Raw genomic sequence first — 17,682 nt, 5'->3', positions numbered from 1 at the left:
AGCATGGTCACTGGGAACGCAAAGCTCCAGCCGCTGCCTTTTCCTCTGCTCCTATTACAGACCTGCAAAGGCTCCAGTAAAGCTTTTTGCACCATGTGCTTATTCCCCGCCAAGCCCCAGGACTCTGTGCCTTTTCTTCCCACATCGGGAATCTTTAAGTGAAGACAGCTCCCGCGTCTCCTGTGACAGGCTTTGAGTGAGAACCTTCATGAAGCAGGACAAGCTCTCTGTCAATCCTTCTGTAGTGGTGCTGCAGCCAGAAAAAAAACAGTCTGGCTGGATCGCTCCTTCCCAGGAACTAATTCCAGTCTTAGCAGATGGAGGCAGAAGACTCCCTGGCAAGGAGGAACTTCGATCGGAGGGTGCCCTCCCGCTTCTGCGGCACCGGTTAGCGTGGCTTTGAGCCACCGAGCTGCAATTTGCGGGAGGAAGTTCAGGAATTTCTGTGTCACTGTGGAAGGCCCCAGTTAGCAACACCAAAACCTCGGGCACCGGGGCGTTCCTGACCCGTCCTGTCCTGGCTGCGGCTATTTCTGAATAAAAAATGGAGCGTTTGCTTTGGGAAAAGAGAATCCCATCCTAACCCACTGTTTTGCAGGCCATTTTCTGGAGCTTATCTGCCATTTCCTCATGCTGAGAGTTCAGCCAACAAACTCCCCTCTCCCATGCCCTGAGCTTCCTGTTACCCCCCAGGTGTGGCTCCTCTCTGGCCAGCTGGCTTTGACAGTTGGCGAACATTTTCCGAAGTAACTCCAGCAGGACCCACCTGAAGCCACGAACAGGACACAAAGTCAGGACACGCTGCAGAAAATACATGGCATGTTCAACAACTCACCTGAAAGGCAGCGCAGGACAGACTCACCCAGCAGCTGTCTCGGCAGAGGAGCCGATCCCGTGCTGCTCAGGGATCACTGACTCAGCTCACCAACACTTCCACATCCAGCCCCTGTTCCCAACATCCAGCCCTTAGCTCTCCAAGGAGACAGCCTGCTTTCCAGATAGCTGCCCTGGCTTTCTAAAAGCAGAAAGGAAAGCCAGGAGGCTGAAGAAAGCATCTGTAACAAGACATTTATTGACAGGCAAGTCTCTGTTCTGCAACAGATCGGCTGCTTCCCCTGGCCGGGCTGCTGGCAGCGCGGCCGTGCCGGCGGCAGCTCAGCCACTGCCGAGTCCCGGCAGAGAAAAGGCGGAGGCTGACCGACACGGCCCGCGGTCCCTCTAGGTGCTCAGGTCCAGGATGAGGTCGGGGTCTGTGGATACCATGAAGAGGTAGATGCGGCGGGATAAGTCTGGCCCGACACGGCGTTCTTTCCCGCTGACGTCCGATTTCACCGGGATGTCGCTCAGCAGGAGTCGTTTTTCATCTTCTGAGCTGCATTCTTTGTAGGCCTTTGAGCACACAAGAGAAGGAAGCAGTTAGCACAGATGCTCCAAGAGAAGACTCCCATCTCCCCCGCAGGGCTCAATCCCATGGTTACAGTGAGGGTCCACGACTGAGCCTTCATCCAAACATACCAGGATCAGGGGATAAAGCTCGGAAGAAACAAGATCTGTCACTTGCAAACAGACATCACACACTTGGAGCTGTGTGTTGCCCCTCCAGCGTACAAGGAGCACGCTGGAAAGCCACTTCTCCTGAAGCAGCTGTGCTAGGGACAGAGATCAAAGCTCCAGGCTAAGAAAAAAGGAGAGGAGAGTATTTGACTACATGAGGCTTTAAAAAAAAAAAAGTGACACAATTCCTGAACTAACGGAAAGAGTTTATGTGATTAATGCTTGCAAAAACAAGCACGTGCTGATAAAAATGTGTCTTCATAAACTGGCTAAGCTGCTGTCAGAAGGGTTAGACAGCATCCCGGTCTAATCCTGCTCCCCAACACCTCACTGAGCCAGTCTAGCTCAGGAAGCAGCAGAAGGCTAAGGGGAGTAGGGAAGAGGGAGAATTCAGTGAGCTAAATCAGCTCCCTGAAGGATCAGACAACAGAAGAGCCAGGAGAGCGTGGGTGACAGCAAGCAGTAAGAGAGCTCGGGCGTCCTGTGGAAATCCCTCACAGTCCGCAGGGGTGACACACGTTTTCTGCTCGAGGATGATGTGGAGCTCGAGGGTGATTTGAAATGGGTGATGTCCCAGGCGGGTGGAGGATCAATTTCAAATCAAAACAAGCAAAGCTGACGGACAAGGGCAGTGGGACACATCAAACAGACCCTCAGCTGCACTGGCCGGAGTGGGCAACCAAAAGTACCACACAGCAAAACCACAAAGATGCTTTGAGTGGGTCCTGTGAGGTGGGACCAAGGCAGGGAGGCCTGGGAGGGCTAACAGGAGGGGTGAGGAGCTACTGCTGAAACAAGGCTATGGTTCAAGTCAAACACCCACCTGGAGACAAGCCTCGCTCTTCTGGAGAGCCAATTTCACACTCAGGGCTGGTTTGCTGCATCAACACAGACCTTTAAGGGGGGCAGCTCACAGCACCCCTCCCTGCCTCCACCCTCCAGGCTTTTACCAGGACACCGAGGGGTGTGAGGGCTTACCTGTAGCAGGAGGCTTGGGGAGGGATATGCTTCCGCTATAGCTGCTGCTGTTGCAGGGCTGACTCTGTTGAACTGCTGGATTTGTCTCTTCCACACCTGCCAGAGCCCTGTGCCGTCCTTCTCCACTCGCACGCCGCTGGCCCAGGGCCCGTCAGCGCAGAAAGGCAACTCCTGCGACTCCAGCTGCCTCCTGCAGAAACAGGCTGCTGAGAGCAGGACCTGGCATTAGGCAGTGGGCTTCCTTCCAAAACCTCTTTCTGCCCAGGACTAATATTTTTTTCCTCCCTCATCATTTTCTTTCCTTCCCTGGAAAGCTCCAGAACACCTCGGTGAAAAGTTTTTCCTAAGGCCATCACTTTCACTCCTTTCCTAGTGCTGAATCACCGCTACATTCACCATGAGAACAGAGGGGTTTTGTTGGCACAGAGGCTGAAAACAATCTTGAGACACATCTAGGCACCGAGGACAGGCTGGCAGCCACAGATGAACGTTCCTGTAGCTTCCACCGAGGTTGCCATAAGCTCCGGGCTTGGGATGTGACCAAGCCCAGGGACACAACTCACTTGTACGGGCGTTTTGCTATTGCCTTCGTCAGCGCAGAGACGTGCTGGCCCAACTCCTGCCACGTGTCCAGGAACAGCACCTCGATGTTACCCCACAGCTGCAGCACCACCAGCGCCTGGAGCAGAAGCGACAGAGGTGAAACACGTAACACGGTGACCAACAGGACAATGACAAGCTCATGTGGGCCAGCTGGGAGCTGAGCCAGGCCAGCCTCCTCAACCCTCAGCCCTGGCCACCAAAGGCACCCAGTGAGAGGAGCAGGGAAAACCACCTGGGTAGGACACATCCCTCGGCAGGATGAAGCTGGGCTGGGGCTGGAGGGGAGGGAGGCTGAGCTGCTGCATTAGCTCTGTTTACAGAGCGCCGCAGTAAAGCCTGCTCATCCTTCTTAGCTCCCAGTAAACGAGTCATAACCCCCTTTGGGGCATACTCAGGCAGGGCAGGAATTTAGTTCAAGGGATATGGAGCTAGGGTTTAGGGGGTATTTGACCTAGTTAATGGCTGCTGTGGCATCACAAGGAGCGTTCCTGCTCTGCTGCGAGGCAGAGACCCCAGTGAGAAGCAGCGGCTCCTTGAGCAGTTTTTGGTGGGGTTGGGGAGGGGAGGCTGGATCAGCTCTGAACCAGGGTCTTAAGAACAAGAGGCTCCAAACTGTGCCTCAAAGTCTGCAGTCCCTCTTCAAGCCCATCGCTGCCAGGGTGAAGGAGGACACAGGCAGATGCAACCTGATTTAAGCCAGCCACCACCTCCCCTGGCAAAGCATTCCTGACACACAAGAGCTCCACTGGGAGCCTTTTCCGCACAGTTCAACCCCAAGTAACAGAAAACTTCAAGGATTGTAAGAAGTTTTACCTCCAGTATCTCCTCCTGAGTCATAGCCAGCTCTGGGCCAGGCTGGCAGCTGGGACTCTGCTTGCCAGGGCTCAGCGCCCGCTGCCTGCTCTGCTCCCGGTTACACCTACGAGCAAGACACAGGGCTCACGCGCAAGCTCTACGGATTCACACCTCAGGGCCGCTGTCTGATAAAGAGGAAAAGGCCAGAGTTAACCCACCCACATCTGCCACCTCCCAACCTGACTTGAAGCTGGAGACCGAGGTGTTGAGTTTGCTCCAGGCCACCCAGCCCCTGGGTGGTGGCAGCTCCCCTGCGAGGGAGAGGAGACCTGAAACCAGGGTGAGAGCCACTCGGTTCCTCTGGTGGCAGAACACAACAGGCCACAGTTGATTTTCTTTATACATAACACCCTCGGTAAAATTTATCCTCGCAGGCTTAAGTGAGAAAGAGCCCAGGAGGTGGTGAGACAAGAGCTCTCCAGACAGGACAGGACAGACTGAGCTACTGTAGCTGTGTCCATGCGGGGAACTCTGGAAGTGATCACTCCATCACCATGGAGGAGATGCCTCTGCTGTGCATGTACACGGACAGGAAGCACCCAGGCGCTGGGAGCTGCACATGGATGAGATATTCAGGGGACAAGGAAAGGGCTCCAGGCGTTGAACGGACTTTGTGGTTCAGAGCCACCACGCATCACCAGCTCAGCCCTGAACGTGCCCTCCCTGCACCCACACTTATCTCCACCCGCTGCGAGCTGCCCTGGCACCGCCGCTCGCCCAGCACGTACCGCCTGTAGGCATCCAGCCCCACGACGGCCAGGCTGTAGGTTTTGGTGGAGGAGCCCTCCAGAGCAGCCAAAGGCAACACTTGGTTCAGGTCAGGCTGACTCGCTGACGGGACATTGACAAAGTTCTGAAGCAAGACAAATCACACCCGCGTCTGTGGCAGCCTTCCTCTCCAAAACACCCCTCCCCATCTCCAGCAGGACTGCGGGGGCCTTCCAAGGTGCATCCCATCGGTGGGAACGGGCAGGAGCCAGCCTCAGACTGGAGCTGAGAGCATTGCCTTTCGGCAGGCACCACATGCCACATCTGCCAATGTCCCGCTGCTTCTTCTGGCTCACCTTTTTCCCCCGGAGCGTTAGCACTGATCTCCTCCCAGACACTGCCTATTCTAGCCTGTCATTCTCTAGGCTTGGATAGGGCTGGATGGACTGGGAACTTCTCAGGACAGAAGCACAGGCTGCCTAGACAGGTATAAATAAAATGTTGGAGGACCGCACACGAATGAGAACCAACGCAAATCTCTCTGCTTCAAAAGGCAAGTGTTTCCAAGGGCTGCGCGCTGCGAACGTTTCTTTGAAGCAAAATGCTTTATAGACTCCATAAGAATGGAAAAGCTAAATGCAAGGAAAGGCAAGCCTGGCCTGCCCAGTTCCTCTGAGGAAGCAGCACCCTGTCCCGCAGCTAAAGGCAGGTGCCCACATATATCCCTAAAGACCTCCTGCTCTACTCAGACACGGCTTCTCCCACCAGTTCTCCCCTTTCAAACCACTCCCTCTGTAACACAGCATTGCTTCGGGGTGGAGCAAGGGCAGTTTTGAATGAACCCTCCCTCCCCTTCTGTGGTCATGTGGCAAAGCGACTCTGCTGTAGGGCACTTGGTGTAGGTCCGGCTCAGAAACCTGTATCACCTGGGTTAGGGAAAAGAGGCGCTTAAGAAAATCTGCCGGCTCTACCAACACCAACACCTCTTTCTCCTCTTCAGTCTTCACCACGGGACCATCCTAAAGAAGAATAAATAGGTTCCAACGTAAGCAGGGGTCCAGCATGAAAGCAGACAGCAAGTCTCCACCTGTGCAGAGCCCTCACTGTAAGAGGCACAAACACTCACAGGGCTACGTCAGTGTTACGCTGGTGACAGCCCAGGGCTGAACTGGAAGGTAAAAGCTCTCCCCAAACAAGCAGGTGACTGAAGGTGCAAAAACAGCCTGGTGAGGAAGGAGGTGACAACTGCAGAAGGTGCTAACTAGGACAAAAGGACACAAAATGGCTTTGCCTGCCCTGCACACGCAGTTAGATGACCACGTTATCTGCACCTACGTTATCTGCAGTCTATGATATGACCACAGGACCTGCAATGTTTTATTCAGCAACTGCAAAAAGAGAGTTCTGCCTCCACATGAAATTCTGGTAGCGAAGGTGAGCACAAGAACAGCCTTCCTCAGCCTCCACTGCCACGCTGAGACCGTTTGACACAGAACCTTCCGAAACCAAACTGAAACGGGAACGGTGTTTGGTCCCAGGAGGTACCTGCCCTTCAGGTTCCCAGTGAGGGGGTTCCAGAAGCAATCACTGGGCTTTCCAAACGAGAGGCCAGCAGCAAATTTGCCCAGTCTCTGCCAGATGCGCAGCTGTTGCCTGTGGCAGCGTGGCACACACAGCGGCTGGGCTGCAAACGCTGCCGAGTACCCAACCACATCTCTGTATGAACAACTGGTAGTGGTCTCATTCTTCCTTACTACAGGTTCCCCTGGCTCACCTTAGGTGCAAACCTGCCTAAAACAGCGAGATGTAGATGTTTAGAAGACATTGGCTTTGGAACAACCTGCGTGAGAAGCAGACCCAGCTCTACTCCCCAAGCTAACTGGTCACCAGTCACCGGCGTTTCTGAGGCTGATGACTCCAATGCCCAGCCTAGAGATGCGAGTCAAAGCTCTCTCTCCCCACAGCACATCAGCTGCCAGTTCACACATACACAGAAGAGGAGATGGACTCACTGGGGTGGACAGAGTGTTTGGTATGTTTCTCCTCCAGGTTATGCTGCAGGGAATTGCCTGAGGCTCAAAAGAATATTTACAGTCCAAGGAACTTAAAACCTTCACCCAAGCGTCTGAGCCAGGGTCTTTGAGGAGACCTGTGGAGAAGGACAGAACAATCCCGACGTGAGAAAAAGAAGTATTTCATCAGCACTAATAAACAACAACAAAAACGTGAGTGCAAAAGGAGAACTCTGCAAGCGTGGCAAGTCTGGCTTCCTACAGCGTGTGCGCTTGCTGGCTGGATTGCTAACGGAGCTCTTGACTTCATCGTTGACCAGACACCGATAAAATTGTCCATCTTCAGCCAAATACCCGGGCAGTGACAGGCAATTTGCCACAATGACTCTAAAAATCAGCTCACACGTTCTAGGTTATTAAAGGCAAACTTTCAAAGCCAGTTCTTTTGTTCCCTCACGAATAAACTGTATTAAATCTGTCAAAATTTAATTATTTTTGAAATCTCTTTCTGTGAAAGAAGACTGAAATGAGCCGACAGGCTGAGCAATTCACAGCCAGGAAGTCGGGTTCCACCCCCCCTGCGCAGCCCTGACACATTTCCTTCGACGCTCACTTCAGCCCCATTCCCATCACGCCTGTGCACGCTGCTACTCCAGGCTGGACACACACGTGGATGTCACCAGGGAGCTCATGGAGAACGTGCTCTTAATCACTGGCTCTGCAAGTACTGTCCATCACAGCTAATGTGAGTTGACACCATCCGTTAGGCACCCTCCCTACAGCTGTCTCGTCAAACCAAGCGTTCGGAGTGTTTTCTTTGAACGATACCTACTCTAGACTGGATTTATCCGAGATGTTTCAACAAAATAGCACAGTTATTTCTAAGAATGCAAGTGGAGGGCTAAAAACATGCTGCTTGGCTACCATAAAAATATCTACACTTTGCTTTACGAGGGAGCTTTGCCAGCGGGACTGCCTGGCTCAGCCCCAAACGGCTCCCTGGAGCAGGATGGACCTCAGGGTGCAGGGCTGGGTGCTCCTCTGTGCTGCCTGAGCTCCCACTGCCAGCACCTGGGAAGAGGAGGAGAAAAGCCTCTGGCTGGTGCAGAGAGGTGAGGGGTAGAGAGGAGGGTTGAGAAGGCAGGAGCAGGGCCGAGACCTAGGCAGAACACGGGCAGCAGAAAGAGATGAACAAAACCTAAAGTGATTAGTCCAGGGCAGAGCAGAATGTGAACCCCAGGGTCAGAAAGAAACTCATCTCCCTTCTAGTGGGGAATGGACCTAACCAAAACAGCCGGTGGGGGCTTCCTTCGGCAGCTCCAGGCACGGGGCTGCGGACCCGGGAGCCCATCTGCACTGAGGACTTGGTGGGGGCTGATATAATCACCGTGATGGAGTTTTTAAGCTGAAAAAATATCACACAGTATTTTTCTCTGGTGGGCTGTGTCTTGCACCAGCCAGCCAGTCTCACTAGGCTGATCCCACTCAAATGGGATCACTCTCCTGGAGAAAGGCCATGAAAACACACTTCTGGCACCTCCACCACCTCCCGAGCACCGGCTGTACCCACGACTTCACAGCAAATTCCGCAACAGAACAGATGGCAGCGTTTATCCCACAAAGACTTTTCTACTGGCAGAATAATAAGCACAACAAGACGACTGTGATGGAGCAAACAGGGACAATGTTCCTCGGGCAAAGCCAGGCTCTGAGCCCCCAAAACACGACCTCTAATTATTTTATTGGTGCAAACAAGTTACTCAAAACCACGTCAGACAAAGCAGCTGGATCCTCGGCATCGAGAGAACCAACAGAACCTGTCCAAGGTTCCGCAGGGAGGAGAGCGAGCAGACCAACAAGCCTCTAAACAGAAGGTTTAAGGACACAAAACACATTTCCTTAAAAAATGTGTTTAGTTAAACAAATCTTGCTGCTAGCAATTAGCAGCGGAGTGAACACGTAGCATAAGGATATTGTAATTAGCAAAAAGTAGCCCATGACAGATGCTAATGAACCGAGCGATTCAAGACACAACACTTAGAACTCTAATTACACGTGCAGGGTGATGAGCTGCAGCTTGGATTCAAGCCGCTGGGGACTGGGACGCCGCTGGGGACTGGGACGCCGCGTCACACTTGTCACCCACCATTCTGCCCCTGACAGGAAAACCCACCCAGCGACCCCGGGCTGCCCAAGGCAAGCTGCAGGGCGAGGAACGGGCCGGCAGCCCCGCTCCCCCTGGGATGGGGGATCACGAACACACTCCGAGCAGTCGGATGTGTCAGGGGATCAGCGGCGGCGCTTGGAAGTGCCGGGAAAGAGCCAGGATCGCAGGGACACGCTGGCGGCCCGTGCCAAAGAATAAGCCACCTCGTTTTCTGCCAGCGAAGCTCTGCGCTGTGACCTATGGCATCCCGATGCCCTGAAGGTCTCCCTGATCAGGCACAGCAGCTCTGGAAGCAGAACCAGCCCTCTGTGAGGCATCTGGAGAACGTTGTTTTAGGCGCTGTTATTTCCAGAGGTTTATCTTGGAGCTGAACCAAGCTCAGAGCTCCAGCCAGCAGGGAACATCGCCCAGCCCAAGCAGGCAGTCGGGCTCTGGACTGCCAGGTCTTCTCACCTCTCCATAACGACCCCTGAGGAGGCCAGCAGGTGACCAGCCGGGATCTCGCCGCCCCAGAACGGATGGGAAACACACGCTGCCTAAAGACGAGCTGCCAGAGCCCTCTGGGGCTGAACCGCTGCCCTTCTGCTCCCGCGGCAAGGCCGGGGGAGTTCAGAGCTCCTTTTCCAGAGGTGCCAGCCCCGGAGCTGGGGGACTGGTCCTCTCTCCACGCTGCTCAGGAACGAGCTCAGCCGCGCACCGCAGCGTAACCACGGCCCGTCTGCGGTCACGGCGGAGAGCGCGGAGCCAAACGAGCCTGATTAACACCCGGGGGCGGCTCAGAGGTGACGGGAGGCCCCGGCTGACCCCCCCGGGGCCCCGCCGCCCACCTGGGTCGGCGCACACCTCCATCAGCCGCAGGCACCGCTCCGGCCGCAGGAGCCGCCACGCCGCCGCCGCCTCCCGCCGCCGCCGCTTCTCCAGCGCCTCCTCCGCCTTCCGCTGCTCCCGCTCCCGCCTCCTGGCTGCGGCCTCCCCGGGAGCCCTCCGCCGCCTCGGCCGGCCGCCCGGACCCGCCGCGGGAGGGGAGCCGGCACGGACTGCTGCGGGAGGGGAGCCGGTCACCGCCGCCGCCGCCCCGGGGCCGCGGGGCTCGGGCTCGGGCTCGCTCTCGGGCTCCGACTCGGAGACCTCCCAGGCAGCGGCTCGCCGGTCGCTCCCCGCCATGGCTGAGGGACGGCGGCCGGGAGGCTCCGCGCACCGGGGCGGCTGCGCCACCTTCCACCGTCCCCGCCGCTCCTCGGGCCCCGCACGATCGTTCCGCCGCGGGCGGGTGCCGGGGCGGCGCAGGGGCGGAGCGGAGGCGCGGCCCGGGGAAGAAGCGGCGCCGCCATGATCTGCCTGGTGCTGGGGCTCTTCGCCGGCCTCTTCCAGAGCGGTGGGTGCCACGCCGTGCCCCCGCCGTGCCCCCGCGGCTGCGGGGCGCTCTCCGTGCCCCTTACGCCTCCGTCTCCTTGCAGGCTGCAGCGCGGCCAGCGAGCGCACCTTCGTGGCCATCAAACCGGACGGGGTCCAGCGGCACCTGGTCGGGGAGATCATCCGGCGGTTCGAGCGGAAGGGGCTGCAGCTGGTGGGGCTGAAGCTCCTGCAGGTGGGCGGTGGGCCCGGGCTGGAGCCAGGCCCGTGCGGCCCCGCAGGGCGCGGTTCTCCCGGTGCGTCCCGGGGGGTCCGGGCTGCCCGTGTCCCAGCTCGCGGCTGTTGTCGTTCGGGCGCCTGCAGAGGGCTGGCGGGTGTTGGCACTCAGGGGCCCGAACTGCTCCTGGAGGGGTGGATCTAGGGAAGAAATTCTTCCCTCTGAGGGTGCTGAGGCACTGGAGCAGGTTGCCCAGAGAAGCTGTGGCTGCCCCATCCCTGGAAGTGTTCAAGGCCAGGTTGGATGAGGCTTTGGGCAACCTGGTGTAGTGGAAGGTGTCCCTGCCCATGGCAGAGGGGTTGGAACTAGATGATCTTTGAGGACCCTTCCAACCCAAACCTTTCTAGGGTTTTATGATCCCTGCAGCGGGAAGCAGCCCGCCCTGCGGCCATGCTCCATGTAAGCTGGCTGGCATTGCCCCTCTGACCTGGAAACTTCTCCCTTCCCTGTGCCAGACCTCAGCAAAGCCGTTTCACTCCTGGAAGCGAACATCTGCGCAGGAGCTTGATTGTAACGCGCACTGTCCAGCGTTAACTCCGTCTCTCGGGTGTAGGCTCTGCCCAAATCCCCCCACGCTCGGAGCGGAACTGAGCTTTGTGCTCTTTGTGCTCAGGCCTCGGAGGAGCTGCTGAAGGAGCACTACATCGCCCTTCGTGACCGTCCCTTCTACAGCCGGCTGGTGAAGTACATGAGCTCTGGGCCCGTGGTGGCCATGGTGAGTGCTGGCCAGGTTCTCCCTGAGCCGAGGAAAAGAAAGTAACTGCAAAGCATAAGCAGCGTTGGCTCGTCATACGATGGAAGCAAGGTGGCCTCTCTCTTCAGAGGGCCTCTTGAAGCTGTGTTGAGCTGCAGGGGTGTTTTCTGCAGTAAATTAAATCCACAGGCAGTTCTGATTCTTTTCCAAAATCAACTTTTGAAGTCCGTTTACAGCGGGACCCTTTCCTGTCTCTCACCCGGGTGGATCAGCTGGGGAATCTAGAGGACAGCTGATATGACCTGCTGGGAGAGTTGTGGAAGCTGATTGTTGTTTTGCTGTCGCACAGGTCTGGCAGGGCCTGGATGTGGTCAAGACAGTTCGCACAATGATTGGGGAGACTGACCCAGCCGAATCCAGGCCCGGCACCATCCGAGGAGACTTCTGTGTTGAAGTCAGCAAGTGAGAGCTTTGGGTTTTTGTTCCCTCCGTGTTTCCGTGCGTACTGTCCAGGCGTTCCTGTGCAAGGCCCGCCTGAGCCCCGTAAGTCGGCATCCGTAGAGCAGAGCTGCTCCCTTCTGTGCTCAAGTCCAAGCTGTCCCCCTCTGACAGCTTGCAGAGCAGCCCTGGCAGGAGGACCTGACCTCTGCTTCCTGGGGCTGGCTTTCCCAGAAGGAAGAGCCTGGGTTTGCGTCTTTCCTGCCTCCTGAGGCCTTCTCTGTTGAAAGCAGGTGGGGTTTGCTTGTCTTGCTCCAGGGAATCAAGCCTGTCAGGCTGTGAAGAGGAAGGGAGGAGCCCTCTCAGCCTTTTCCTGGGGGAGCAGGGTGCCTGGAGAGCTGCTCTAGCTCCACTGGGCATCTGAGTCTGTAACAACAGCCAAGCGGGAGCTCTACATGCACTAGGGCTTTTCTGGTGAAGATCCATCGGTGGTGGCCTCGGGTTGCTGCAGCCTGGCTTGTGGTAGACACTGCTTTTATGGAGCCCTCCTGGATTAGCTTTCCATTCCATGGTGTATGGCACCAAACCTGCTTCAATGGACGTACTTTGGCAGAAGGAAGGGGGGAAATCTGGAGGCAAAACTTGAAATATTAACATAAAACCAAGGCAAATACCAGGCCAACAGCCACTGTAGCAACTCTTGTAGCAAAGAAATGCTCCTCATCATAGGAGGAAGGAGTGCTGGGCACCGGCAGCTCCTGCACATCCATGACCTAAGCCATGTTCGGTGTAACCAGGAACAGCTCCTGAGCTGGAAGGAGGAGGGCTGTGCGGTGGGAAAGAATATTGTAGATGTGCCTGGCTCAATCAGTTTAATGAAATTGGTCAAGGTGAAATTTTCCAGACTGCAGCTTCCCTCTCCCACCTTTCTCCGGTTAGTGCCAGCTGATCCCTTTCTTCTTCCCCACAGGAATGTGATCCACGGCAGCGACTCGGTTGAGAGTGCCCAGCAGGAGATCTCCCTCTGGTTCCGCCCCGAGGAGCTGACTTGCTGGGAAGACTCAACTGAGCACTGGATCTACGCGTGAGAAGAGCAGCCTGAGGGAAGTATGTCTTCCTGACTGGGCACACGGCATTCCCGTCCGTTTCATCGCAGCTGCCTGGGCTGGCTGTGGATCCTGCTGCGGCATTGTGTGCTGGGGGGGGGTTTCTGTTCTGCGTGGGGTGGAGGGGTCTTGGGAGCTGGTCTACGTTGTGACGCTGCGGATCAGCTCCCTGCAATAGCAGCTGTTTCTTTCTTTTCCCTCTCTTTGCCGTAGGAAGTAGTTGGCTTTGTTACTCTGCTGCAGCATCTGAAATCCCAAGTGACTCAAGGTGATTTTTTGGCCTGTTTCTGTGTGTTCTCAGACCTGCCTGGCGCAGGAGAACGTGTGCTCCTCGCTGCTGGGAGAGGTGCTCTGGTCACTACAGGGTGATGTGATCAGTATTGTCTACCTGCATTTCTAGAAGGTTCTTCACCAAAGGCTTTTAAGGAATTCTGCTGCTATGGGATAAGGGGAAAGTTCCCCCCTGGCGTAAGAGCTCGTTCCAAGAGAAGGAATGAAGGACAGGACAAACTGTGCTCTCCCTTTTGGTAGGAGCGCTGCTTGCCAGGGCTGGCGCAAGGTCACCTGGCTTCAGAAGTGATGAGTCCAAGGAAGGAAGATTCACCAAATGCTGTTAAACACCCAGTTTCTCTGGCTCTGGTTCCTGGCTGCGGCTTCTCCAGCTCTGCTCTGGTTCTCTGCAGGCTTCCACTGCTGGCCTGACCCAGTGCAGTCAGTCTCACGCTGTCCCTGCACGGCGACTGACTCACGCTAGTGAAGCCGCAGCACTGTGCAAACCACAAGAATGGAAGGGGGAGAGTGTGGTGGGGAACGATTTGTAGATTTGGGGCTCAGGAAGGATTAGGAGGATTACTTAATCCTCTGTCGTGTGCAGTGCAGGCTGTGAAGTCTTGGCACCAAGCTCTGGGAGATGCTGAGATCTTCATTGTCTGATGGTGGAGCCTGCCTGCTGGGAGGGTTTCTGGAAGCCCAGTTTGTAATCGGTTTGGCACCACCTTGAACTTGCTGGGAGCTCTTCCTGGAACATCAGGATCCTCTGAGCTGTCTCCCTGTGCAGCCTTGCCAGAGCGTAAGGGCTGGGAGAGCAATATTGCACCCTGCCATGGAACAGGGGCATGGATAAACCCAGGGAACAAGGTCCCCCGGGGCTTTCCTGCCTGTAGGCCAACAGAATCCTGGCCTGTATCAGAAGTAGTGTGGCCAGCAGGACCAGGGCAGCGATCGTCCCCCTGTACTCGGCACTGGTAAGGCTGCACCTTGAATACTGTGTCCAGTTTTGGGCCCCTCACTACAAGAAGGACACTGAGGTGCTGGAGCGTGTCCAGAGAAGAGCAATGAAGCTGATGAAGGGTCTGGAGCACAAGTCTTATGAGGAGCAGTTGAGGGAACTGGGGTTGTTGAGCCTGGAGAAAAGGAGGCTGAGGGGAGACCTTATTGCTCTCTACAACTGCCTGAAAGAAGGTTCCAGTGAGGTGGTGGTTGGTCTCTTCTCCCAGGTAGCTAGAGAGAGGATGAGAGGAAATGGGCTCAAGTTGCACCAGAGGAGGTTTAGATTAGATATTAGGAAAAATTTCTTTAATGAAAGAGTGGTCAAACATTGGAACAGGTTGCCCAGGGAAGTGGTGGAGTCACCACGCCTGAAAGTGTGCAAAAAACGTGTAGATGTAGCACTTCAGGACATGGTTTAGCGGGCATGGTGGTATTGGGTTGATGGTTGGACTTGATGATCTTGGAGGTCCTTTCCAACTTAATGATTCTATGTTTTGCCATGCCCTAAAAGCCTGTCTGTCCCTCTGGTTCCCCAGCTTTGTAGCTGCTGGGGAACAAGTGCAGTTCTCTGGGAGCAGAAAGTAATGTCACCCCCGCTCCCCGCTCCGGGCTGGCCCCGAGGGTGGTGGGGCTGAGCCGGGCAGTGCCAGCAGTGACACAGGAACGAGCGCTGAGGGGACAGAGCTTTCCTCAGCTGCCCGACTGCTGCAGCCTGAGCTCCTCCTGCCTTCAGGGCCTCTCCAGGCAGCTGTGTAACACCGTCTGACGGATTCTGTTTGTTCCCATACCTCATTCCTTTGCTTTTTTCTAATAAACTCCCAAGTCCTGTCGTCTCTCCTGCTGGTTCTTTTCCCCAGGGGCTGGGAGGGTGGAGGGGGCAGTGACCGACGCCAGGCGGCTTTCGGTGTGCCCAGGGGGATGCGAGCGAGTGCTGCTGGTAAAGCTGCTTCGCCCACCAGGGCTGCGGCAGGTGCGAGAGCAGCACCCACCATGACAGGGCTGCCGTTGCCACGCAGCTCCGGCCAGCATGGATTCGGTGCGGGACTCCCTGGAGTCAGTAACAAAGCTTACGGCGCCAATGGGTTGTTCTCCGTTATTTCCAGTACGATGAGCTTGTTCCAGCTTCTCTTACTATGAAGTACAGAGGGTTTTACATCGGCTCGGGAACCCTGGAATTTCGATCAGTATGCTTGCCTGCGTTGTGCAGAGCCCTTAGAACCGGAGCGTGAACCTCCGGGTCGCCTGAACTGCTGGTCGCACATCGCTGGTTGGGGGTTTTGGTGCTTCTGCCTGTGCTCTGGTACTGCCCAGCCTCGACCTTCCCCTTTTCATCACCCGTTTGGGGGTTGCAGGGCAGAGACTGGGCAGTGGACGGATTTTTTTAAGCACTGAGCAAGGCTGTAGCAGTGGGAAGTCGCAGTGCGGGCGTTGGGATGAATTTGTGGAGCACAGGCTTTCCACTGAATGCTGTGGGGGTTTTTTTGTTGTTTTGTTTTAAGGACTCCTGCATCACAAGGGAGACAAAACCAGCTTCTCTTCGAGGTTTGGCCAAGGCTCCATCATCGGGGTGCATTTGGACACGTGGCACGGGACGCTCACGTTCTTCAAAAACCGCAAGCGCATCGGTAAGAGCGAGGGCAGCCGCAGAGGGACTGGGAGCGGGGAGCAGCGCGGCTCCGGCTGCACTCGGAGCCTGGCTGCAGCAGGGCTGCTGGAGGAAACCCTGGAGAAGTCGAAGACGCAGCGTGAAGTGACTGGGAGGAAGGTTGTGTTTGTTGTTTAATAGATGCGCTGAAATGACCTGTAGACTTACAGAGGTCCCAGCTCTGTGAAATGAGGAAACTGCAGCCGCATATCCGAGCTTCATCTCCTGACTTGGTGTCAAAGCCATTGCCAATTCCTGACGGATCCCTCATCTTCATCCAAGATTCAAGGTGGCTTCCTGGTTTCAAAGCATGCTGGATTCCACTCAGCTGACTTGACTCATCAAAAGACAAAACGAAAGACCTGTCCCTTCCCCTGAACTGTCGCATGTTGGTGTCTGCGCCGAACTCGTCCCACCGTGGGGCACGATCGAGCAGCAGCATGTGGGGAAATGGGCTCTTAGGGATGCGCCGGCGTCGCTGTCGTGGGAGAGCCATTACGTACAGGAGTTGAGCTGTTGGTGACGTTTCTCGAGCCCCAATGACTTTAATTGCTTTGCATGTTGGCTCCTGCTGCTTCTCCTCTATCAAAGACTGTATTAAACTGTAATAATAAAGGTGGAAACTGTCTGTTGTTCCTCTTACGGCCCTTGAAGGCAGGAATCTGAAGGCACTTGTCAAAAATACCCACACAAGCACAGATACCAGCCTGGAGGGAGGTTTGAAACACAACGCTGGTTTGTCAGATCTCGGGGAGGGAAAGGCAGGTCCCGGGGACCTTGTGTCCTGTCACTTGTCACCAGAAAGAGGAAATCAGTTGGTGAAGCAGGACTTTTCCCTTGTTAACCTGTGCTGGCCATGGCCAATGATAGTGTTGTCTCTCTTGTGTTTTTCAGTAGCTCCCAGAATAACCTTTGGAGAAAAATTTTACCAGGCACTGCAGTGAGACTGTAATTACTGGGGTCTTCCTTTTTACCCTGATTGAAATTGAGACACTATTTGCCAGCTGCCAGTCAACAGGGACCTCTCCAGACTCCTAAGACCACTGAAAAACAGCGAGGAGAGGTCCCACGATGACACCGGCCAGTTCTTTCAGTACTCTGGGCTGAATTCCATCAGCCTTATGTGCATCCCGCTGGAGCAGCCAGTCCAGAACAAGTTCAGAGTTGGCTGGGAGCTTATCACCTCTCCAGTCACGGTCTTCCAGCCCAGGGCTGTGGGGGATCCAGTGCTCACAGCCTTATTCACAACTTCCACTACTTTCCTACTCTTTTGTCCTTAGTTACCCACATTCCTGAAATTCTATGGAATTCTACAGAACAAATCTGAGCTTGTTTCAACTCTCCCGCGTCCAGGAGGGGCAGAGGGGCTGGATGAACGCAGCATCCCGCGGGCGGGAGTGTTCATGTCACTTATTCCTGTCAGGCTCCACCGGGCGCTGCTCTGTGAGCGAGGGGGATGCGGGCAGCTGCCGCGACCGCTGCCGCCCCTCAGCGTCCAGTACCGGCCCGCGGCCTCCACGCCACCCCCCAGCTCCTCCGCACAGCGCCGGGCACGGGGCTCCAACGCCCGCTGCGCCGGGTCACGGCACCGCCGGCGGACCCTCCGCCGCTCTCCCGCCCCTCAGCCGCCATCTCGCCCCTCCCTCCCGCCGCCGCGCGAGCGCTGCCGGGACGGGGCGGCACGGGCAGCGCGGATAGGCCCGCCCTCGTCACGTGGGCCAGGCCGGCCGTTAGGGCGCCGTTCCTCCGAGGCGTGACTGCAGCGGCGCCGCCGATTGGACGCGGGGCCGTGACGTAGCAGCGTGGCTCGGAGGCGGCCCGGGAGTCAGTCGGTGGCGGCGGCCGCGTCCCGGTCCCGCAGCGGCGGCGGCGGTGGTGAGTGCGCGGCGGCCCTTCCCTTTCCCCTTCCCGGCCCCGCTGCCCGCCCGCCCGCCGCCTCCGCCTGGCCGGCAGCGGCCCGCGCCCCCCGCTCGGCGCCAGGGCCCCGGTTCCCCTCCGCCCCGCGGCCCGCGCCCCGCTCCCG

The 17,682-nt window shown here is 56.6% G+C and overlaps 2 protein-coding genes across 7 annotated transcripts; one reads left to right on the top strand and one right to left on the bottom strand.

The window, feature by feature from the left end:
* Positions 1-1,193: 1,193 nt before the first annotated feature.
* EME2 (essential meiotic structure-specific endonuclease subunit 2) lies at positions 1,194-10,041 on the bottom strand. Its single transcript, XM_086622513.1, has 8 exons — positions 9,705-10,041; positions 6,711-6,847; positions 5,625-5,717; positions 4,719-4,843; positions 3,949-4,054; positions 3,096-3,211; positions 2,533-2,722; positions 1,194-1,389 (listed from the first exon to the last, which is right to left on the bottom strand). Exons 1-8 carry the CDS (start codon positions 10,039-10,041, stop codon positions 1,219-1,221), a joined length of 1,275 nt encoding a protein of 424 aa, XP_086478639.1. The 3' UTR covers positions 1,194-1,218.
* A 165-nt stretch (positions 10,042-10,206) lies between these two features.
* NME3 (NME/NM23 nucleoside diphosphate kinase 3) lies at positions 10,207-16,307 on the top strand. Of its 6 annotated transcripts, none has more exons than XR_015222625.1 (7): positions 10,207-10,252; positions 10,335-10,465; positions 11,121-11,222; positions 11,551-11,663; positions 12,610-13,013; positions 15,514-15,639; positions 15,830-16,307. XR_015222625.1 is itself a non-coding variant. In XM_086621958.1 (6 exons), the coding sequence occupies exons 1-5, from the start codon at positions 10,207-10,209 to the stop codon at positions 12,725-12,727; spliced, it is 510 nt and encodes a 169-aa protein (XP_086478084.1). In that variant the 3' UTR covers positions 12,728-12,746; positions 15,514-16,307. The 6 variants fall into 6 exon arrangements, 3 of the variants coding, with proteins under 3 accessions (XP_086478084.1, XP_086478083.1, XP_086478082.1); XR_015222624.1 differs by lacking the exon at positions 15,830-16,307 and adding an exon at positions 15,801-15,815; XR_015222623.1 differs by having other exon boundaries at positions 15,514-16,307.
* The last annotated feature ends 1,375 nt before the right edge of the window (positions 16,308-17,682 follow it).

This window comes from Tauraco erythrolophus, chromosome 17 (genome assembly GCF_009769465.1).
Source record: "Tauraco erythrolophus isolate bTauEry1 chromosome 17, bTauEry1.pri, whole genome shotgun sequence".
In the NCBI taxonomy this organism is placed as follows: Eukaryota; Metazoa; Chordata; class Aves; order Musophagiformes; family Musophagidae; genus Tauraco; species Tauraco erythrolophus.
Note: the sequence above shows the minus strand (reverse complement) of the source record. Positions and strands in the feature narration are given on the sequence as shown.

Bases quoted from the DNA above. Each gene is read 5' to 3' on its own strand.
- EME2 (XM_086622513.1), bottom strand. From the start codon at position 10,041: ATGGCGGGGAGCGACCGGCGAGCCGCTGCCTGGGAGGTCTCCGAGTCG. The intron at 4,844-5,624 runs GTGATACAGGTT...GTCTTGCTTCAG, and splicing joins GCCTCTTTTCCCTAACCCAG to AACTTTGTCAATGTCCCGTC. The intron at 4,055-4,718 runs GTACGTGCTGGG...TCTTGCTCGTAG, and splicing joins GGGCTGGATGCCTACAGGCG to GTGTAACCGGGAGCAGAGCA.
- NME3 (XM_086621958.1), top strand. From the start codon at position 10,207: ATGATCTGCCTGGTGCTGGGGCTCTTCGCCGGCCTCTTCCAGAGCG. The intron at 10,466-11,120 runs GTGGGCGGTGGG...CTTTGTGCTCAG, and splicing joins TGGGGCTGAAGCTCCTGCAG to GCCTCGGAGGAGCTGCTGAA. The intron at 11,223-11,550 runs GTGAGTGCTGGC...GCTGTCGCACAG, and splicing joins CTGGGCCCGTGGTGGCCATG to GTCTGGCAGGGCCTGGATGT.